The 22,808-nt window shown below is 54.7% G+C and overlaps 1 protein-coding gene across 7 annotated transcripts in view; it reads left to right on the plus strand.

The window, feature by feature from the left end:
• Positions 1 to 22,808, plus strand: part of DNMBP (dynamin binding protein) — a 45,746-nt gene that overhangs the window by 19,952 nt on the left and 2,986 nt on the right. For 3 of the 7 annotated variants that reach the window (XM_042845220.2, XM_042845222.2, XM_024100421.3), the window contains 12 exons: positions 8,791 to 8,978; positions 10,847 to 10,946; positions 12,881 to 13,028; positions 13,899 to 13,916; positions 14,594 to 14,793; positions 15,091 to 15,221; positions 15,599 to 15,703; positions 15,936 to 16,064; positions 19,500 to 19,832; positions 20,354 to 20,536; positions 20,619 to 20,817; positions 21,038 to 21,504. In XM_042845220.2, coding sequence (XP_042701154.2) covers positions 8,791 to 8,978; positions 10,847 to 10,946; positions 12,881 to 13,028; positions 13,899 to 13,916; positions 14,594 to 14,793; positions 15,091 to 15,221; positions 15,599 to 15,703; positions 15,936 to 16,064; positions 19,500 to 19,832; positions 20,354 to 20,536; positions 20,619 to 20,817; positions 21,038 to 21,504 — 2,201 coding nt within the window. Of the gene's footprint in view, positions 1 to 7,591; positions 7,737 to 7,990; positions 8,174 to 8,790; positions 8,979 to 10,846; positions 10,947 to 12,880; positions 13,029 to 13,898; positions 13,917 to 14,593; positions 14,794 to 15,090; positions 15,222 to 15,598; positions 15,704 to 15,935; positions 16,065 to 19,499; positions 19,833 to 20,353; positions 20,537 to 20,618; positions 20,818 to 21,037; positions 21,505 to 21,915; positions 21,995 to 22,808 lie in introns of those variants that run through there. The other 4 variants (XM_042845221.2, XM_024100423.3, XM_024100424.3 and 1 more) reach the window with 4 other exon arrangements.

The following is a 22,808-nucleotide window of genomic DNA, read 5'->3' on the forward strand; positions in this document are numbered from 1 at the left end:
GGGGGGTTTCCTCCATTGCATGTGCATTGATTGCCTGCTAGGATCATCTGGGCATACTTCATCTAACCAGTGTCTTGGGCATTGGTATTACCTTGGTCTTTCCTGGTCTCCAACTGTGGCCACATAACAGTTTAGTCTCTTGAGGACTGAAATGCTTTAATCTAATTAAAGTATTTGGGCTTAATATAAGGGTATCTGCGTGAAAATGAATAGCCCGTGATATATAGAAAATCAGACTTGATGATCTAATGGTTCCTTCTGCCCTTAGACTCCATAAATTTATGAAACCCCCCTGCAGGGCAGCCAAGCCCCAGATTCTAGTAAAGTGTCCCTGCCCTTGGAGCACATCTTCACTGTCCACTGGGTGGTGTCTCGTTCTAGCATCTTGAGTGGATGGAGCCTGGAAGAATCCTAGAATCGTAGGATTGGAAGGGATCTCGAGAGGTTGTCTAGTCCAGTCCCTGCACTTAAGGCAGACTACCCTGCTGTTTTATTCCAGTTTGACCCCTGCCTCCTTCCATCAGGATGCTGGTTTTCTTGAATGGGGAATTGAGACATCCAACGTGGCAATGTCCCAGTACACTGTATCTCTAACCTGGCTGGCTCTGGCTCTCCCCCTCATCCACGCACACCCTCACGGGGAGTGCTCTTTGGTTGGCAGACCCTAGAGTTGCTGGCACCATTACATAAAATAGATTAGCCCATTGGCCACATGGCAAGTCATCACACATTCTACAATAAATTGTGTACCACTCCCTTAGCAAACAGCGTGATGCCTTCTCCCCATACCTGGCTGCTGACTCAAGGGCTGCACCTCTCCAAGAACTGAGCTCACCCTTCTGGTTTATGTCCCATCCCTTAGTCACTGGACTCTGGTGTGTGTGGTTGAATTTACTGCCTCAGACCAAAGCTCCCTTTAACAGAGCCCTTCTCTGCCATGTGCCTCACCAGCTAGTCCTTGGGACATCAATTTTTTTAAATTCCAGAGCTGGAAGGCAACTCTTGGGTCCCATCCAGTCCCTCCCTCAAGAGCCACTGGAGTACAATTCTGTACTGTGCCGTTTACTAATGTTTCATCCCTAGCAGTGGGGTTTCCACCCCATCCTGTGGGAGCTTGTGCCCCAATCGGCTCCATCCCCTGGCAGAGAGTTTAGCCTGACACTCGGCCTAAGTTTTCTCTCTTTTCTTTCACCACTTCCTTCTTAGTCTATACTCCTGATATCTATCACCTGAAATAACTCCTCCCTTCGTGGTGTTTATACAACAGATATTTGCAGACTGTTATTTCCCTCCATGCTCATCACTTGCCTGGGCCGTATTGCACTATGGGGCTGAATTCACCCCACAAATTATGGGTGTAGCTCCCATTGCCTTCAGAGGGAGTTGGGGGTTTGTACCTGCTGAGCCAGGACTGAACGTGGCTTACAGTACTGAGCTGTTCTCATCTTTCTCTCTGCCCCTGATCATCGTTGCTGCTCTTCTTGGGTCTCCCTCCTGTTTGTCTCTCTGTCCATCTACCCCTCTAACCTATTTTAGCATCGTGGTGGTATCCAACTGCCTCTCTTTGTCTGGGGAACTGAGTTTGTCAGCATCTTTCTGGTAACGAGGTGCCCAGCAATGAAAGCAGGTTCCCATGTGTAGTTACGCTGGAGCTGAAGCAAGAGGAACTGTCCCCACTCTATTGCCTAATATAATGCCCTTATGCTGAGGGGAGCCTAGATTAAAAGATTCATAGATTTATGGCCATAAGGGACAACTAGAACATCTAGTCTAACCTCCTATATAATGTCGGAGAAAAACAATAACAAATACCAAAAAATGTCACCCAGTGACCCAGTGTGGAGCCCAATAATTTGTGTTTGACTACAATATCTTCCAGAAAAGCATCTGCATCAAGAGATGGAGAATCCACCACTTCCCTTGGTGGTTGGTTCCAATGGTTAATCACCCTAAATTGCTAAAAATGTGTGCCTGAGTTCAGACTCATTCCTGGGGCCCCAAGGCCGCTGGCTGAAACTCAGTCTGGGAGAATGGAGAGATCGCTTTTAGGAGACAGAAAACTTTTGGAGTATCCTGCTTGTTTGCTTCCAGCCCTCTGCAATGAGGTCTGCCATAATCAGGTTGATAAGGTTCACTACTTGAGGGCTCATCTGGGAGCTAGGCCCAGCCAGATATCAGTTTTGGTCAGAAGTGGCTTCTTGACTCCTAGCCTGCATGAGTAATGCACTTTATTTGGGGCACCCTGAAACCACTCAGGAGGTGCAGCTATTGCAGAATGTGGCCACATGACGGCTGAAGGGCCTTTGCCCATCAGAGTTAGTGACACCGGCTCTTCCTCAATTGCATTGACTGTGCTCCAAGGCACTGAACAGCATATGGTTTGGTCCTGCCATGCGGGCAGGGGACTGGACTCGATGACCTCTCGAGGTCCCTTCCAGTTCTAGAATCTATTAATCTATTAATCGCTCTGTCCTTCTGCAACCTCTGAACTCAGCAGAGCTGGGTCTGCTCACCCTCTCTAGGTGGAGTGGCTGAGAGGTGGGAATCCTCATTCGCTGGCCCAGGACGCTCTCCTCCTTCCTATAGCTGGGCATTGTGTACGGGAGAATCCAGACTCTTCTCTTCCTTTTTCCTGTTTGTTGAGGGGCAGCTTTTGGTTCTGTAAAGTTATTCGGCTCCTGCTTTTTCTTCAATTCAGGAGGTGCCCTTCTCTGCTGAGGTGTTTAGTTACCATTTGGTGAGCTGTCCCTTGGCTGAGCTGTCTAAGGCCATGTCTACGCTACAGCTTATGTTGGCAGAACATATATCATTCAGGGGTGTGAATACCCCATATTGGGGCTGGTAAGGGCTGGTCTGTGCAAATGGTGTCAGTCAGTCTCAGTTAAGCTAGTTCAGTTATGTAACTGACGTCAACATAACCTAGGTCGATTTACAGCGGTGTCTACACCATGCTATGTCGATGGGAGACGCTCTCCATTGACATAGCTGTACAGACATCTATGGAAGATGCTCTTCCATCAACTTAGCGTGTCTTCACCAGACCCTGTAAATCAACACCGCTGCATTGATTGCAGCAGTGCCGATTTAGCTGGTAGTGTAGACATGGCCTAAGTTACACTGACCTAAGCGCTGACGTGGACAGCGCTGTGTTGGCAGAGTTCTCACCAACATAGCTACTGCCACTCACGGCGGCTGGAGTAGTTAAGCTGGCGGGAGAGCTGTCACCCGTCGGCTTAGAGTGGCTACACTCGAGAGCTTACAGTGTCACAGCTGCATTGTAGCCGTGCCCCAAAAAGCAGTACCATGGCTTAAAGCAGAAATACAGGCAAATTCTGTGTCTCATCCCAACAGAATTTCTTCCCTTATCTGGGAATCAGTTCCATGGGAGAACACAGCTCATTAGAGGGCTGGGCAGGGACCTGGAGAATTCTTTTAGGCTATGACAGCAATTACCCTGAATGGCTGTCACATTGTTGCTGGTTATTCATGTGTGACCTCTGCACATTCCTGAGGGACACACCTGCTCCTCTTGGATCCCAGAACAACACCTGTTGTTGGATCCTGGGAAGAGGGGCGGGTTAGGGGGGAACAACTGTGGAGCAGCTTCAATGGGATCTCTAGATATGTATGTTAGTGAAAAGGGGGGAGCACGGAGCAGCGGTTACTGAGTCCCTGTGGAGCTTCTGTTCAGCCCCAAGGGAGCTTTGCAGTAGGGGAAAATGTTCCCTAAATGCCGGCTCTCCTTTGTACTTGGCTGCACAGTTTAGTTAGGAGTTGTAGATTCTGCCCCAGGAAAGCTGAACTTCTGGTTTGAAATCTCATGCTGTCTCCTGGACCAGCCCAATCCAGAGTCAGATTCTGTGTTCAGGGGATCCCAGAGGCAGTGGAGAAACTGCAGCCAGGACAGATTCCAGACAAGGAGTCAGGTTCTAAGGGCTGTGAGCAGGGAGCTGCATTCTGGGTGCCTTAGGACTAGGATTTCCCTTCTGTACAGTGGAGGCGTTTGCCACTATGTGCAGAGTCCTGGTGATGAAGGGAGTCTCTGGGCATTGTGCTCTCAGCGTTGCCCTGGCTCAGCGGCATGGACATGAGCTGGGGACATCCCAGCTGCACCACCAGGAATGCAAGTCCTGGAGGCATCTATTCCTGAGCGACAGGGCATGGTCAGAGATTGGCCTCAAGTGGAGATGGTGTGAGCTCCAGCTCTGCAAGGTGCTGGCAAGATGCTGTGTGGGATGAACTTGGGCTGCTTAAGGGTTCATTGGGGAAAGAGGCATAGGCCTCCCCGGAGCTGGCTGCTCTAGCTTTCCCCCCCAAAATTAGCTACCGTTGTTAGCACTGATTCAGCCCCACTGATGTGAGCGCAGTGCAAACAGGGCTGAAGGCAGTTGGCAGCATTTTTACCACCATATCATCGAACCCTGCCAGAGCACAGCTTGACGTCAAGGGGGAGCTGATCCTGCCTTAGCAGCGGTGGGAAAGTGGGGAAGGAAGATGAGCAGAGATAAAGCCTTTGATACCATCCAAAATGAACTTAGCGCAGGGTGCAGGCCTGCTTACACGGGATTGTCAGGGTGTCAATCATCTGTGCAGAGATCCAGCACCATGGCACGAGTGCATCGGAGCATTTTTGTCATCATAGTTTTCTGTTGGAAAATTTTTCATGAAATCATATTGATTTCTATGAAACTTCTTGCTAAATGAAAATTCTGAGTTATGACTAGTTCTAGCACAGACTCACCTTGTGTTGCAACGTGAGGCTTGGCATGGGCGGTGCGTGGCTCCAGCATTTGGGGAGGCTGGCACGAGCACCAGAAGCTCCCCTGGTGCCTGGACCGTGGCTCCGCTCTGACGCCCGCCCCTGCTTGGCCTCTTCCCCCCCAAGGCCCTGCCCACGCTCCACCCACATTCCGCCCCAAACCCCGCTCCCACTCGATCCCCTCCCCACTCGGCCTCCCCGCCAGCCGCTCGCCATTGCTCCTCTTCTCCACTGTGGGGGTGAAGGAGAGGAGCGACTTGGCAGGTGGTGGGGTCTTCAGACTCTGGAATGGAATCTCCGTCTCTGGAGATATTTAAGAGTAGGTTAGATAAATGTCTATCAGGGACGGTCTAGACAGTATTTGGTCCTGCCATGCGGGCAGGGGACTGGACTCGATGACCTCTCGAGGTCCCTTCCAGTCCTATAATCTATGATTCTATGATTCTATGATTCAGGGGAAGGGGCGGAACAGGGATGGGAAGGGGTAAAGCGAGGGCGGGGCCACGGGGAAGAGTGGGAGTGGGACCCCAGGGCAGAGCACAGGCGGGGCAGTAGCCCAGGCGTCTGTGCTCTCAAAGGCAGCGGTTGGCAGCTGTTTGGGGAGGCTTAGCGTCCCTTGGCCTTTAATACCTGCCGCCCATGGGGCCTGGCTTGTTAGAAGGGCCGTAAGCAGCTACTGATGAGGATCATTTCCCTGGTTTTGTTACATATTCAAGCACCTTCTCCCATTCCAAGTGCAAATCCTGCTCCATTCCTGCACTGGTTATTATTTATCATTTATTTGTATTACCGTAGTGCCTGGGAGCCACAGGCATGGCCCAGGACCCCATTGTGCTAGGAGCTATACAAACACAGAACAAAGCTGTCCCTGTCCCAAAGAGCTTACAGTCTAAGGGCTTGTCTACACTGGCACTTTACAGAACTGTAACTTTCTCGCTCAGGGGAGTGAAAAAACACCCCCCTGAATGTAGCAAATTTCAGTGCTATAAAGCGTCAGTGCAGCAGTGCTGGGAGCCACGCCCCTCGTGGAGGTTTTTTTAGCGCGTTGGGAGAGCTGTCTCCCAGCGTTCTGCCGCGACTACACAAGCCACGTTAAAGCGCTGCCTTGCCAGTGTAGATTAGTCCTAAGCCTAAAACAGCTGGATCCAGACAGAAGAGGGAGTACAAGGAAATGATTGGGGCGGAGGGTTTCAGCAGTGGGCAGAAGCTGGAGTGGAGAGGTTCTAGCATGGAATTGGAGGAGAGGAACTCCAGACTTTGTGCCTGTGTGCAGGGCCGGCTCCAGGCACCAGCTTAACAAGCAAGTGCTTGGGGCGGCCAAGGGAGAGAGGCGGCACCTGCGGTAATTCGGGGGTGGCAGGTCCCTCACTCCCTGAACTGCTGATCGCGGCAGAAATGCTGGAGCCGGCCCTGCCTGTGTGTCCCTGAATGTTACTGAGAGAAGCCATTGGAACTGGTGGGAGACTTTTTTTAGCTGAGCAGCAGCAATAAAACCCAACAATGTGGAGTGGGAAACTGTGCCCGAAACTCCATCCCATGCAGAGCTTGGAAGTGGGAGAGAAATGGAGTCCGCAGGAGGAAATGCCCCTGAATGAGGGAATCAGTCTGGAGCCCAGGGAAAGGATGGGGATGCAGGCTTTGTGGCTGCCCAGCCTGTGCTGCCCCTTTAAGAGCAGGCAGAGGGCAAGTGTTGTTGTTGAAAGTTGCTGGGACCCAGGAACCTGCATGGATAAAATGTCTCTGAATTTGCCTGAGAATGAGGAGGCTGGACTGCTGGGGAGCATCAGGTGGACAGAAAATCAGGAAGCAGACAGCTGCCAAGGAAGGGCACGGACAGGGAGGCAGGAGCCCATCCGCATGCTCACCTGCAGACAGTGTGCCGTGTGTGTGTGTGTGTGTGTGTGTGTGTGTTCCACTTGATCTACCTGGATGTGTCTGTCTAGCCACCTATTGTGTCTGTCCATTCAATTCAGTGTGCTTTATTGGGGTGACACGCAATACATGTGCTGTCGGCATGTATCAGAGGCAGACCCCGTGGCTCTGTTAGCGGGTCTGGTCTGCCAGGACAAGGCTTCACACTGTGTCTGGCTTTGAGCCCTGGCCATTCCTGCTCTGTAGTGCAATGCCATCTGTCCATCTCGCCCATGTGTGCGTCTGTCTATCCCACTTTGCCTGTGTGTCCGTCTGCACTGTTCTGCCTAGGGGCGTGTCTGTCCTGCTGTGCATGTGTATATGTCCTCCTGTCCTGCTCTGCCGCTGTGTGTGTCTGTCGTCCTCTGTGAGAGTGTGTATGTGTCTCCCCCGCTCTGTCCATTTGTGTATCTGTCTGTCCTGCTGTGTGTGTGTCTGTCTGTCTCCCCTGCTCTGGTCGTGTTTGTGCATTCCCGCTGATGCTTAGCAGAGGGAGACGCTGGGCAGGGAGCCTGGACCCTGTCTGTGCACTCAGACCCCAAGGATGAGGGCGATGCGAGTGGCTGCATCTGCTTAGGCCCAACCCTTGTCATGGCCAGTCCAGCTAGCAGACTGAGCCTGGCCTGTTATCGTTGGTGTGCCAGCAAGGGAACATTTGGCATCTAGGATCCAGGAGGTTGGTTATGTAGACCATGGCACTTCCTTGGGAGCTGATGCCAGAGCCTGCAGACCCCACACAGGGCATTGGAGGCCATTCCTGGGTGTAGTGTGTGGGCCCCACTCTCTGGAAAGAGCAAAGGGAAAATGATGGAGACAAAATGCCATGCTCCGGGGAGCTTGCCTGTCCATGGAGGGCTCTGGTACTCACTCCCAGTTGCCTGGGGCAGGAACTCCAGCTCCAGGCTTTGGCACCTACCGGCTCCATTGTGGCTGCTGGAGTCATTCTCAGCTATTCAAATGGAAATGCCCTGAGCTGGAGAATAGAATCCCTGTTCCCGCAGCAGCGAGGGGCAGGGCAGGGAAGAGGAGAGCCAGGGGCTCCCAGCCATGCCCTGCACCCCAGCAGGTAGGTAGCTCTGCAGTGCTTCCTCTCTGGGATCCCACTGCTGGGCGCTGCCCAATCCTCATCCAAAAGGGAACAAGGAGAAAAGGGGCCCATCCTTGGTGGGGGAAGGGAAGCAGGTGGGCTGCCTAGTTCAGCAGGGATCAGTGGAGGGGGGGGGGAGGGACACGACAGTCAGTAGCTCTACAGGGATTGTTCCCAGGGTCCCATTCTGCACAAGAAGGGACAACCCAAGTCCCTGCCTATTTTCTTCGTGTGTATGCCAGAGGGGGGTTAATTTTCTGCTCCCCTTTGCCTGGAGCTTGTAGTTTTAACAGCCAGTGTTTCCTAGCTCATTAGCATTTACTGTCTTCTTATTTCGGATCGTAACCTCACTCGTAGGGCCTGACCCTCCAGCAGGGCCTGTAAATGTCTCCAATCTCCCAATCCGGAAAGACTAGGTGATTGGCCACTGGTCTAGTTGTATGTTTGAAAGGTGCAGCCCGGGCAGTTCCCCGGGAGTTCAGGAACTAGAACCCTGTGGGGCTGGGAGAGATCTGTGCAGCAAAGCGCGCTCACCTGTTGTGCCTGCTGCCAGAGTCAGCAGGGAAGTGGTTCACATTGGCACTATATTCCAAGGTGGCCTTCAGCATTTCTCGTCCACCTCAGGCTGAAGTGAATAGATTCCTGGCTGCAGCTTCCCTTTGGAGGTGAGCTGTGGGCTGTGACTGTCTCTGTCCACGCAGCACCAGTTGAATGAGGCCCCAGCGGTCTCCTGTAATACAAATAACGGTAATGTGGGAGCGGGAGCAGGAGCACTCGGGGCAGCCGGTGGGGTCAGACGTGGAGCCCTCAGGAGTCCTGGACTCATGGCAGGACATGCCAGCGTCGACAGGCTGGAGCTTGAGGGCAGGGCATTCCTGCTGCCCAAGGCCTTCGCCATTCAGAGTGGTTCAGCTGCCCTGGGGCTTGGGGAGATTTCTGCACTTGACAGGGTCCGGGCAATGCATGTGCCTTGTTCATGTCACAGGCCCCTCAGCTGTCAGTCCCTGGAGCTGATCTTGTCTGTTTCTTTCAGAAATGACCCTCCTTTCCTCGCAGACTGTGTCCCTGGAGGCAGCATCTGGCACAGCTGCCACCGAGAAGCAAAGGATGCTGGAGAAGAGGTCGAAGGTCATTGAGGAACTCCTTCAGACAGAACGGGATTATATCCGAGACCTCGAGATGTGTGTGGAGCAGATCATGGTGCCTCTGCAGCAGGCGCAGGTGGGGAGCCTATGGCAGGAGGCGGTGGGACAAGAACAGCCAGACAGGATCAGATCAGGGGTCCATTGAGTCCGGTTCCTGTCTCTGACAGTGACCACAGCTGGCTGGTTCAGTGCATGGACCCCTAGTGGCAACTGTGGAATCTTCTGCTCATGGTGGGACGTTTCCCTCTAACTTGTGTTATTTAGTGTTTGGTTAAATTTTTGTTGTGGCTTATGTGACTCAGACCATGATCATTGTCCATAGAAATGTCCAATCCTCTTCTGAATCTTGCCAAACTCTTTACTCACTCTTGTGGCAGTGAGTTCCACAGATTAATTATCAGTGGGGTAAAAACTTATCTCCTTTGATCTGTTTTAATTTTGGTGGCATGAGAGACGGTTGTGGTTAGTGGAGCCGGACTACAGCCTGTAGGAGGATGGGGGTGCGAGGCAGAGGTTGCTGTGGGGAGGAATGGGGGGTGCGAAGCGGAGGTTGCTGTGGGAGGATGGGGGTGCGAAGCGGAGGTTGCTGTGGAGTTTACGGGGTGTGAGGCAGAGGTTGCTGGGGGGGGGTGGAGGGGTGAGGCAGAGGTTGCTGTGGGGTGATGGGTGTGAGGTGGCGATTACTGGTGCAGGGTTCGGGATACAAGGCAGGTTGCTGTAGGCGGATGAGGGTGTGAGGCGGAGGTTGCTGTGCGGGATTGGGGTCCATGGGTGCAGTTGCTGGTGGGGACATAGGGAATGCGAGGCACAGACTGCAGTGGGCAGATTGGGGGTGTGTGAGGTGGAAGTTGCTGTGGGGGAATGGGGGTGCGAGTCAGAGGTTGCTGTGTGGGGGAATGGGGGGTGCGAAGCGGAGGTTGCTGTGTGGGGGAATGGGGGGTGCGAGGCGGAAGTTGATGTGGGGGGATGGGGGTCCGTGTGTGAGGTTGCTGGTGGGGAGATAGAGAATGCGAGGCGCAGGTTGCTGTGGGAGGGACGGGGCCGTGTGAGGCAGAGGTTGCTGTGTGGGGGATGGGGAGTGCGAGGCAGAGGTTGCTGTGGGGGATGGGGAGTGCGAGGCAGAGGTTGCTGTGGGGAGGATGGGGAGTGCGAGGCGGAGGTTGCTGTGGGGGGATGGGGAGTGCGAGGCAGAGGTTGCTGTGGGGGGATGGGAGGTGCGAGGCGGAGGTTGCTGTGGGGGGAAATGGGGGGTGCAAGGCAGAGGTTGCTGTGGGGGGCAATGGGGGGTGCGAGGCAGAGGTTGCTGTGGGGGGATGGGGGTCCGTGTGTGAGGTTGCTGGTGGGGAGATAGAGAATGCGAGGCGCAGGTTGCTGTGGGGGGGATTGGGAGTGTGAGGCAGAGGTTGCTGTGGGAGGGACGGGGCTGTGTGGGGGATGGGGAGTGCGAGGCAGAGGTTGCTGTGGGGGGATGGGGAGTGCGAGGCAGAGGTTGCTGTGGGGGGATGGGAGGTGCGAGGCGGAGGTTGCTGTGGGGGGGAATGGGGGGTGCAAGGCAGAGGTTGCTGTGGGGGGCAATGGGGGGTGCGAGGCAGAGGTTGCTGTGGGAGGGACTGGGGGTGCAAGGCAGAAGTTGCTGTGTGGGATGGGGGTCCATGAGTGAGGTTGCTGGTGGGGCGATAGGGAATGCGAGGTGCAGGCTGCTGTGGGGGGATGGGGAATGCGAGGCGGAGGTTGCTGTGGGGAGGATGGGGGGTGCAAGGCAGAGGTTGCTATGGGGGGTGTGAGGCAGAGGTTGCTGTGGGGGGATGGGGAGTGCGATGCTGAGGTTGCTGGTGGGGGGCATGGAGTGCTGTGGTGGGGTTGTGGGGGGCATGGGTGAGGTCGCTGCGGGGCCTGGCCTGGAGTGTTTCTCCCACCTGGATGCTTCTCTTCCCGTCTTCGCAGGTGCCGAATGTGGACTTTGAGGGGCTCTTTGGAAATATTCAGATGGTGATTAGCTTCTCCAAGCAGCTGCTGGGCACCCTGGAGGCTGGGGATGCAGTTGGTATGGATCTGTTATTCCTTCTCCCAAGCCAGGCGGGCCCTTCGGGGTGGGTGCGGAGGGGGGAGAAGGGGAGCTGTTTCAGTGGGAAGGTGCGGGCTCAGCTCATCTGCTGCCTCCCTGCCTTGGGCCAGGCCAGCCTTGAGCCCTGCTGCTTGTTCTCCAGGGCTTTGTCCCATGCTCAATGACTCCAGTAAGGAGGCTTTCCCTGGGAGATCGTTCCATGCCTGCTGGGTCTGTGCGCTGGGACATTCAGATCCCTCCAACCCCCCAGAGGCTCACTGTGACCTGGGTCTCACTGGAAATTCCCCGGCGCGCCTCAGGATGTTCCCACTCTATTCCCTTCCTCTCTCTTGCAACCCTCCCCCTCTCCGTGGCTGGGCTTGCTCTGCCCCAGTGCTCTCCTCCCTCCCCAGACTCTGTCTTGCTCCCCTGCATGGGCTCGGCTGGCCAGGGATCCTGCCATTGGGGGGTCTCTGGCATTAGGCTCCTTTGGTTTTTCTCCAGGTTTTTCTTGACTAGGATAAAAGATATTTTGAGGCATTAGTGAGCATGTTCTAACTCGTTTGAAATCCCCTTGGCAGCAGCTCGCCCAACACCACGTGCTAACGGGCAACTTGCCTCATGAGAGCACCCACAGGGATACCTCCTACCACCCCCTTTCTGTCCTAGTCATGGCAAACCCTCAGGGCTGCTCAGTTTCTCCCCGCTCCCCCTCCCACCATGCACAGTGGGCACCTCAGGGGCATGATTCTCTCCTGGGCTTTGTGCATCCTGTGTGGTTGACTGCCCTGGAGCATGCCTCGGGGCTATTCTCTGCTCCTAGCGACCCTTTGCTCCTGCTGTCACCTGCCGGAGGTGGGCTCTCTGCTCTCTCCTGTGAACTCCCAGGAGCTCAGCTCTTTTCGGTTTGCTGGGTCCCACCTATGACAAACGAGTCGTCCTGGGGTTGGAGAGAGGGGCGGGATGGCGGGGGTGGGAGTATGAGGGTCCTGTGGAGCCTAGAGCAGTTGGGAGGAGGAAGTGCCCAGTGAGGTGCAGACATCTGCTGGGGACTCAGCTGGTAAACGCCAGAGGGATTAGGGGGACCTCCAGAGGGATAGAAGTACTGTACATTGGTAGTGCAGTCAGCACAGTGGCATGCAAAGCTCAGCTTGAGTACGTGTCCGTTAACGTGTGTGCAAAGACAGTCTGAACTGCCCTGGACTCTGTGCCTTTCTGAACGTGCCAGACCCTCTGAGGAGAGATCCAGGCGTCAGAGCTGTGATCTCGTCGTGCTATTGACCTCTGTCTCCACTGTGCCATGAGCCAGCCTCAATCCCTGCTAACTCCCTGGCCTCCCCACGTGTGTGTGAAAACCCTGTCCACATCCATAAAGCCAGTCCCTTCTCCTCCTTGGGTCCATCCTTTGCACTCACCTGTGCTGTGATACCCGCAGAGCACAGCCAGGGATAATAGCCAGGCGGGTGGGGAGCTGAGACTGCTGCCCACTATGCAAAGTGAACTGTTCTCACTGTTCACCTTGTCTACCTGCCCACCCCCATGTGTCTGCTTCTGCCTCTGTTGTGTCTTGCTGTAACTCAGGCAGGGACTGTCTTTTTGTTCCTGGCACAAGGAGGCCACAGTTGTAGCGGGGCCTTCGGGCACTGCCCTAATACACATAATAAGTAATGAATTGGCATGGGGCGCTCGGTGCCGGCAGCTGCGCAGGGACGGCAGCAGGCGGAAAAGCAGGAGGATGTACAGGTGCATTAAGAATGATTGGAAAGTAACCTGGGTGCTCTGATATTGCCGTCCTCTCAAGCAACGTGTGTGCAGGGGGAGTGGACAGCTCTGGGCATCTCGCTAGGACAGAAACAGAGACTGTAAAGGCACCAGGGCTGGGCAGAGCTCAGGGTGGGCAGGAGCCGCTGAGCAGCTTTGGTCATTCTCCGCAGGGCCAGCATTCCTGGCGCACCAGGCAGGGCTGGAAGAGGTGTACAAAGTGTATTGCCAGAACCATGAGGAGGCTATTGCACTGCTGGAGGCCTACGAGAAGGACGAGAGGATCCAGAAACACCTCCTGAACTCCCTGGAGAGCCTCAGGTGATTGCCTCCCCCACTCCGCATCCTGGCCAGGAGTCTGGGCCACCTCCTTCCCCTCTCTGCCCCTCATCCAGAGCATGCTGAGACAGGGGCCTGCCTTCCTGCCCCTTTTGCAGACTCTCTTTCTCCCCCTACAAGAATACACAGGACTGTCTTGGTGTCCAGGTCCCTTTGGTCTCTGAGCCTTAGGCTAGGTCTACACTACCCGCCTGAATCGGCGGGTAGAAATCGACCTCTCGGGGATCGATTTATCGCGTCCCATTGGGACGCGACAATCGATCCCCGAATCGACGCTCTTACTCCACCAGCGGAGGTGGGAGTAAGCGCCGTCGACAGGAAGCCACGGAGGTCGATTTTGCCGCCGTCCTCACAGCGGGGTAAGTCGGCTGCGATACGTCGAATTCAGCTACGCTATTCACGTAGCTGAATTTCCGTATCTTAAATCGACTCCCCCCTGTAGTGTAGATGTAGCCTTAGCAGAAGAGAAGAGACAACAGTAGAAAAGGCCCCCTGGCCTGAATGCCTCATCTCCCCCTCCCACCCCAGGCAGGATCCCTGCAGGGCCCCTCCTGGGTTACAGAGAGCAGCACATCTCTGGGGTGAAGCTTCCTGAGCCTTCGGTCCTGCCTGGTCAGTGGCTTGACAGCGCTGGCTTCCTTGCCTGGCTGATGTTCTCAGCTGCCTGGCTCAGGGTCACAAAAGGCTAATCCCCCTGAAGCCAGCAGCTTCAGCCTCTGAGCTCTGGGACAGAGCAAGCAGCTGCTTCCCAGTGTCACTGCGGGGCAGAGGTGCTGGGTGCTGGAGCCCGCACCTGATTGTCCTATTAACTAGCTTCCTTTCTTTGCTTTTCCACCCTCTGCGGCCCTGCAGGAGCCTGTACAGTGAGTGGTAAGTGCCTCCCTCCCATTACTCACTGCATGCCTGTCAGTCTGTCTCAGCCCTGCCACCCATCCCCACAACTAACATCCTCCTTCCCTAGGCTGTGTGCGTGCCTGCGGAAACCTAATGGTGCTGCATGGAGCCTGTGAATGCAGAAGCCTGGGGCTGGGTTTGGTGGGTCCGTGGCTGGGCTGGGCAGAGGAGGGAAGGGTAAAGGGTGTCTGTGCAGGAGTGTGGCAGAGCAATGGAGAGGTCATGTCCAGTGTAGACAGTTCATATAGAATCAGTCTGTACAGAGTTTAGATTAGGGTCTGGGCTCTGGGGCGCACAGCCAGGATAGTGGGAGGGAGGGTGTGAGGCTGATGGGTTGTGTTATCAGGATTGATGGCAGGCAGGACTGTGGTAAAAAGAAGGGGTTGGCGGTGCACTAGGCCCGGGCAGTTTGAGGCTGGTGTGAGTTTGCAGCAGGTTTGAGACGGGTGGACGCCTTGGTTTTTAGGAGCATGGTGAGTCTGGGGGTTGAGGCTGGGACGCTTTGAGGACGTAAAGGTGCAGTGAGTTACTGAGATTCAGTAGCTTTGGGGGGATACGTGCAATGGGTTGGGGTGGGCTTCGGGGGCAGGGTAGGCACTGTTCAGTGGAGATGGATTGAAGTTTGATGCATCTCGTTCCTCCTGACTGCCAAGGGGCTGCACAAACTACATCAACCTGGGCTCCTTCCTCATCAAGCCTGTGCAGAGGGTGATGCGATACCCACTGCTGCTGATGGAGCTGCTGAGTGCCACACCTGAGTCGCACCCTGACAAGGCACTACTCACCGCTGCAGTCCTTGCAGTCAAAGAGATCAACGTCAACATCAATGAGTACAAACGTCGCAAGGACCTGGGTGAGCCAGCCTGGCAGAGCCGGGATGAGGAGGCACGCCCAGCACAGCTGGGCTGGGAATGCAGCTGTGGAGAGGATGTGGCAGCTGGGTGTGGGGGACATGGTGGCAGGGCTGCGGTGGAGATGGGACAGCAGGGCTGTGGGGTGGCAGTGGTGATGTGGTGGACGGGGGGATGGGGATGCAGTGGCTGGAGGGGAAGAGGGAGGTATCTGGGGATATGCAGCACCAGGGGTAGGTGATGAGGTTGTAGGGCAGTTGCCGGTGTGGAGTTTTGACTCCTGCTCCTGCCTCTCCCAGTGCTGAAGTACCGAAAAGGGGATGAGGACAGCCTCATGGAGAAAATCTCCAAGCTCAACTTCCACTCCATCATCAAGAAATCCAACCGTGTCAGCAGCCACCTCAAGCACCTCACAGGCTTCGCCCCCCAGGTAATCCACCCGCGCAGCTGGAGCCCACTTCAGGCAGAGGGAGCAGAAAGGAGGGAGTTTGTACCCCTCTGGCCTTCCCCTTCCAATTACGCTCATCACGTGACTCTGCCTGGTGATCCAGAGCTCAGCACAGATGGGTGGGGGGAGTGGTCAGTGGGAGCCCGGTACAGACACAGCCAGGGGTCAGTGCCTCTGGCCTTTCTCTCCTCTGGGTAAGTGTATGTTGGGGTGTCAGTGTCCCTCAGTCTCTCTTCCCTTGGAGGGAAGCATTGCCCCTGGCCTGTCTCTGCTCTGGGAACAAAGGGCCACCTGCAGTTCCCATTGGGTAGGACACTGTGGTGCTGTATTTGACCCCTTTGAGCCACTCTCCATCACAGCTGAAGGACGAGGCCTTTGAGGAGATGGAGAAGAATTTCCGGTTGCAGGAGCGGCTGATCAAATCCTTCATCCGAGACCTTTCCCTCTACCTGCAGCATGTCCGGGTGAGTCCATGCTCGACTGGGGCTGCCCTCGCTAGTCCGCCTGGTGGAGTCAGTGATTCTCTTCTCCTAGAGGAGGGTTCAACCTCTGGCACGTCCCGTTCTCTGGGGTGAGAGTGGAAGGGGAGGGAAGGGACCCTGTTCTCTGGGTCACTGGCTGTGTGGGAGGGGTTCTGCACAGCCCTCAGCAGCGGGTGATCATTGCACTGACTGCTGTTTGTGTCCCTCACCCCAGGAGTCGGCCTGTGTGAAGGTGCTGGCAGCTGTGAGCATGTGGGACTTGTGCATGCAGCAGGGCAGCAGGGATCTGGAGCAGTTCCAGAAAGTGCATCAACTCATCAGCGACCAGCTCTTCTCCACCTTTGTAAGTGAGCCTCCTCCCCTTGTCCTCTCTCCTCTCTGTGCTGACCTGCTGTCTCTGCATGGGTGGGAGCAGTAGGGCCCTTGGAATGAGTGTGTGTGGGGGGGTAACGCGGCCCCATCACACGTTCCGGATCACGTGCTCAGTCTGACTACGAACGTTTGTATGCATTTACACTCTGGGTAATGCCAGCTGGGCGGGTTGGACCGTGCTGTTTTGAGCTGGGGAAGGCTGTGAAGCTTGGTGTTAGGCTTGGGTTTTATTGGCTATTCACTGACAAAACACGTAATTGACTTAGAGTTACGGTAAGGGAGGAGGATTTAGGGTGAAACATGGGGTGTTAGCTAGAGATACAGCAGAAGAGAGTGAGGGGATGAAGTTCGATGACACAGGGTTGATGGGGATGTTGATTTATGAAACATGGGGGGTTAGCAGTCGCCAGATTAGGGTGAGACAGAATGATGGCTAGCAGGGAAAATTGAGGGTGAGAGTCGAAGGGGTCATTAGGAATGAATTGGGATGATACTTGGGGTGACTGTGGGGCTCAGGATACTACAGAGTGTGACTCACAGGAAAGTTTAGGGTGAAACGAGCAATGTGATGAGAGGCAAAGATTAGTGAGAGAAAGCACGAGTAAGTGGGGGGATGACTGAGGGATTCATGGAGTGGTCAGTGAGTGTGATATGGGGTGGTGACTAGAACGGATGATTTACTAATAAAATGGGGGTTACTAGATGGAAGATTTAGGGTGAATCATGGGGTGGCCACAGGAGATGTAGAGTGAAACGAGGATTGACTAGAAGGGAGGACTTAGGTTGAGGCACAGTGTTGGGGACTCGGAAGGAAAGTTTCATGTCGGATATGGAGGCAACGAGGTCTGGTGATAATGGAGACTAACGAGGGGTTTTAATTAAGTTTGTGCTCTGCCCCCTTGGAGCTGGCAATGGCCACTGGGAATTATCTGCATGTACTGCTGCTGTGTTCACTGTGTTAGGTGTAGCTGCATTGAATGGTAGTGGGATTAGTGGGAGCAGTTTGGAAGAGCTGTAATTGTGATAGGACATGATCTGAGGGGCTGTACTCCCCTTGGGGGGGGGGGTGAGTCTGACCCCCATGTATCTGATCATAGGGAAAAGTGTACAGAACCTTGAGAGATCCGGTCAGCCTCACTTCAGTGCTGCGCTGTGTAGGCTGTGTCAGAGGCTGGGCCCAGGGGTGGTCTTGCTGTGTGTGTTCTCTGCGTTTAATGAAGGGTGTAAGGGAACATATTGTGTTAGATGGCATTGTACATATAAGGGTTATTGGGTTGTGAAAGGTGTTGAGGAGGTTGTAAAGTTTAGCAGATGTGGTATTCTGTCTACGGAGTAGGTTAAATGTTTGAATGTATGGCAGGGGTAGGTAGCTCTTGTTCAGTACAGCACAAATGTAGAGTGAAAGTATGTGTCACAGGCATATTTGGGCTTTGCTCAAAGAGGGCAGAGTTAAGGTTATGTGGGCATGTATCTTAACTCTGTACTTCCTGGTTTCCAGAAGTTTGAGTTTTTTCCATTCCACTAGTATCTCTGGAGCAGTGGTTCTCAATCTGTCATCCATGGACTATGTCTAAGGGGTCCGTGAAAGATTTTGACTGAAAACTGACTGAACAGAATTCAACTATAGATACAGACAATAGATTTCCAAAGGGGTCTGCACCTCCATTCAAAATTTTGTAGTGGTCCACAGATAAAAAAACGTTGAGAACCACTGCTCTGGAGGACATTAAACAGCAGCTACTAAAGTTAGACGTTTTTAAATCAGCAGGTCCACACAACTTGCATCCATTGCATCTGGATGGTTAATGTTGATTTTCAATAAGTCTTGGAACACTGGGGAAGTTAAAGAAGCCTGGAAGAAAGCTACTGTTGTGCCAATATTTAAAAAGGGCAACCAGCGTGACCTGGGTAATTATGGGTCTGTCAGCCTAACATTGATCCCGGGCAAGATAATGGAGCAGCTGGTACTGGACTTGATTAATAAAGAATTAAAGGAGGGTAATGTAGTTAATGCGAATCAACATGGGATTCTGGAGAATAGCTCCTGTCAAACTAACTTGATAACTATTTTTGATGAGATTACAAGTTTGGTTGATAAAGGTAACAGTGTTGACGTAATAAACTTAGACTTCTGTAAGGCGTTTGACTTGGTACCGCACGATGGTTTGATTAAAAAAAACAAGAATGATATAATCAGTGATGACTAGGAGATGGTTTAGGCAGACGCACAGTGTGACGGAGTATTTAGTATAGTGATAGAAAAGAGTGATTGGAAAAGAGGGTGACATGGGGGTTGACTAGCGAGAAAGGGTGAGACACTGCAGGGGGATGAATTAGACTGACACTGGGCTGAGGAGGAGGAACAAGTTAGGGTGATGGGGAGGAATTGAGTTAAGATGGAGATGCAGACTGTGCTATTGTAAGGGTCGAGTTAGGGTGAAGTGCCGTGGCGTCTGACTAGGGTGAGACAGTGAGAAGTGATTCGGGAGGTGGGTTAGGCTGCGATGCAGTGGGGGTGACTTGGATGGTGGTTTTGTCTGAGAGTTGGGAGGTAACTGAGATGGAAGCTTCAGTATGAAGCACAGTGGAGTTGATGGGGAGTGATTCAGGGTGAGACACTCAGCTGGCTGGGAGAGAGGGTTTTGCGTGAGGTGCACCAGCAGGAGATGTGGGAATAATGTAGGGCAGAGGTTCTCAAACTTCTGCAACCCGGACTCCCGTCCCCCGCTCAGCCCCAGGTCCTGCCCCCGCTCCACCCCTGCCCCTCCTCTTTCCGCCCCCTCCCTCGAACGCACCCTGTCCCTGCTCCTCCCACTCCCTCCCAGCGCCTCCTACACACCGGGGAACAGCGAGGCCCACGGACCCCAGTTTGAGAAACGCTGGTGTAGGAATACGGTGGGACAGAGGAGAGAGAGGGCAGAGATGGCATGTGCTGCATACTAAGCTGCCAGCAGTGCAGGAATGGACACTGCTGACAAAAGGGTACATGGATTCGGACCCCGGGCACAGCCTGTGGTCCTATCCTGTGTGGCTTATCCCTACCCACAGACCTGCCACTTTGGAAACACTCTTATAGCTTGCCAGGATGGAACTGACCAAGAGGGAAGATTCAGGATGGTCCATGGGGCTGACTCAGGAGCCCAGGGGGAGATGGCTTAGGAGGAGATTGGGGTGAGGGGTGACTAGGAGGTATCTGATGAAGCTGAGTGAAGGGAATGTAAAGTGAATCTCAGTCCACGTTTAGTGCCAGTGAGATGACTGTGGCTGTCGAATCAGGACAGCTCGGACTCCCCATCACTTGGGACACGTGGCGCTAGCTAGATAAATCCCTGCCCTGGCTGAGAGAGGCTGAACGAGGAAAGAGGGGGATGCTCTATCCCCTGCCTCTTGTTTCACTGTCTTCCAGAAAGAGAGGACGGAGCGGCTGGTGATCTCCCCTCTCAACCAGCTGCTGAGCATGTTCATGGGGCCGCACAAGCTGGTGCAGAAACGCTTCGACAAGCTCCTGGACTTCCACAACTGCACGGAGCGGGCGGAGAAGCTGAAGGACAAACGGACACTTGAGGAGCTGCAGTCAGCTCGCAACAATTATGAGGCATTGAATGCCCAGCTCCTAGACGAGCTGCCCAAGTTCCAACGCTGTGCCAAGGAGCTGTTTGCCAGCTGCTTGCGGGGCTACGCCAGGGCTCACCGCGACTTTGTGCACCTGGCACTGGGGGAGCTGAGGCCACTGCTGTCGGTGAGTTCCCAGAACCCAGCTCCGCAACAGGGGCAGGGGATGGAGCAGGGAGGATGTGATGGCAGATGCTCCTGGCTCACTGCAGACATCTTGCCTCTGTGGAGTTTTTCTCTCGTGTGTCGGGGGAGTTTCTGCTTCCTGAGGCTTGTCCCCCTTGTGTGCAGAGCTGTGGCTGTCGTGTCAGACTCTGGCCTCCCCTCGAGGCTGCACCTGTAGCTCCCGCTGCTCCAGGGGACTGGATACTGTCGGTGGCAGGGCTGCTGTGAAAGGTGCTGGATCAGCAGGCCTGGGGGCTCACCCTCTGTCCCCACAGCAGGGACTGCAGGGAAGTGGCAGGATAGGCTCGCCCCTGCCCTGCCAAAGGGGAGTTCCAGGGCTGGCTCAGTCCTTGCCCTGGACACTGGTGCAGGTTCTAGACCAGCATCTGGCTCGTCTTTCGCTGAGCTCCCCTTTGGCTGCTGGGTCTCTGGGTTAGCAGAGCTCTGCTGATGGCAGCTTCCTACCCTCTGCTCCTGTTCCAGCTGCTGCGAGTGGCTGGCAGGGAGGGGAACCTCATCTCCATCTTCCAAGAGGAGCACAGCCGAGTTCTCCAGCAGCTCCAGGCCTTTACCTTCTTCCCGGAGTCCCACACGGCTGCCAAGAGACCATTTGACAGGAGGAGTGTGGAGCGCCAGTCTGCCAGGCGGCAGCCACTCCTGGGCCCAGTGAGTCCCTTCTGCCTTGTTTCAGGGGCTTGGTCTGGGGAGCCCCAGGGAGCCTTCTCATGGGTGTCTTGTTCCCCTCCAGCCCAGCTACATGCTGCAGTCAGATGAACTCCGAGCTGCCCTCCTGGCCAGGTACCCCCCGGAGAAACTCTTCCAGGCAGACCGCAATTTCAACGCAGCCCAGGACCTGGATGTCTCGCTGCTGGAGGGTGATCTTGTGGGTGTCCTCAAGAAGAAGGACCCCATGGGCAGCCAGAACCGCTGGCTCATTGACAATGGAGGTAGGTGGGGTTCTGTGCCTCCAGCAGCACAGAGTCTTCCCTGACTCTGCCATCGGCCAGGATCCATGAACAACGAACTGTAACCCTCCGGGGACAGGTGGCCACTCTGGCCTGTCTCCTGTGGTCTCCTCTCTGGTTTATCATCCTCTCCCCTTTGACCCACTCTCCTCTCCATGGGAGCCTTTTCGTCTCTGACCCTGACCCGCTCCCTTTTCCGCAGTGACCAAAGGCTTTGTGTACAGCTCCTTCCTGAAGCCCTATAACCCACGCCGCAGCCACTCAGACATCTCGGTGGGCAGCCACTCCTCCAATGAGTCCGAACACAGTAGCTCCTCACCGCACAGCAGCAACACCCTGACCTTCAACCCCAGTGGCATGACCGTGACCTTCACCCACAAACCTCTGCAGGACTCTGCCTCTCCAGGGGATCCAGACCACTCCCTGAGGTCCCCCTCCGACACAGATGCTGCCTCCCAGCCCCAGGCTGGCTCCTCTGATAGAACGGTTCCCATGGAATCCAACCAGCAGCCCAACAAGACACCAGCTCACCGACGCTACAGTCGTCCTGAGCTGAACAGCAGCTCCAGCACCCGCAGTGGGCACCCTGCCAAAGCATACCTCAGGCCGGCACCTTCGCTGGAGGACAGAGACTCGGGGCTGGAGAGCAGCGAGTCTGAGGGCAACCAGGTAAGCCCCCCTGCTGTCCTTGCTCTATGGGGGCGGGGCTGCAAGTCACACCCTTCACTGGGCAGAGGCTGAACTGTCCCTTCACTAGGGAAGGGGTGCTGGCACGTGTGAGGCAGATCTGGTTGATCAATCCAGGGGGTGCTCAACCCCTACTGCACCCCTTCCTCCAAGCCCCCACCCCTGTCCTGCCTCTTCCCTCCCCCGAACATGCCCCGGCCCAGCTTCTCCCTCTCCCTCCAAGCACCTCCTGCCTGCCACTGAACAGCTGTTCCGAGGTGGGCAGGAGGCAGTTGGAGGGAGGGGAGGAGTTGATCAATGGGGCCACTGGTGGGGGGAGGCACTGGGGAGGGGGGAGCTTGCCTGCTGGTGTTTGCTAAGCCACCTGTTAATTTTTTTCCATGGTTGCGCCAGCCCTGGAGCACCCACGGAGTCAGCGCCTATGGACCTCAACCCCATCTCTTGTGAGGAATGTGCAGACCCCCAAGGCTAGGTGGGAAAATGGGGTGTACAGGGTCTCTTGGGCGTGGGGAAGCAGGGAGATACCTGCCTTTCAGGACCAGCCCTTCTCCATATTTTCATGTAGAAAATCAGCCTGGCTAGTGACCAGGGCAGGAGAGTGGGGCTCTGGGAGTGACTGCCCTAGAATTCTTTGAGAGGGTCAACAAGCATGTGGACAAGGAGGATCCAGTGGATATAGTGTACTTAGATTTTCAGAAAGCCTTTGACAAGGTCCCTCAGCAAAGGCTCTTAAGCGAAGTAAGCTATCATGGGATAAGAGGGAAGGTCCTCTCAGGGATCAGTAACTGTCTAAAAGACAGGAAACAAAGGATAGGAATAAATGGTCAGTTTTCAGAATGGAGAGAGGTAAATAGTGGTGTCCCCCAGGCTGTACTGGGACCAGTCCTATTCAACATATTCATAAATGATCTGGAAAAAGGGGCAAACAGTGAGGTGGCAAAATTTGCAGATGATACAAAACTACTCAAGATAGTTAAGTCCCAGGCAGACTGCGAAGAGTTACAAAAGGATCTCACAAAACTGGGTGACTGGGCAACCGAGTGCCAGATTAAATTCAATGGTGATAAATGCAAAGTAATGCACATTGCAAAACATAATCCCACATATACATACAGGGCCGGCTCCAGGCACCAGCTTAGCAAGCAGGTGCTTGGGGCGGCCAATTCAAAGGGGCGGCACTCCATTCGGTATTGGGGCGGCACGTCCGGTTTTCGGCGGGAATTCAGTGGCGGGTCCCTCATCCTCTCTCTTCCCCTTTGAGCTGCGCCAAATTGCCACCGAAGAGG

The sequence above is a fragment of the Chrysemys picta genome, chromosome 7 (assembly GCF_011386835.1).
Source record: "Chrysemys picta bellii isolate R12L10 chromosome 7, ASM1138683v2, whole genome shotgun sequence".
Taxonomy (NCBI): Eukaryota; Metazoa; Chordata; order Testudines; family Emydidae; genus Chrysemys; species Chrysemys picta.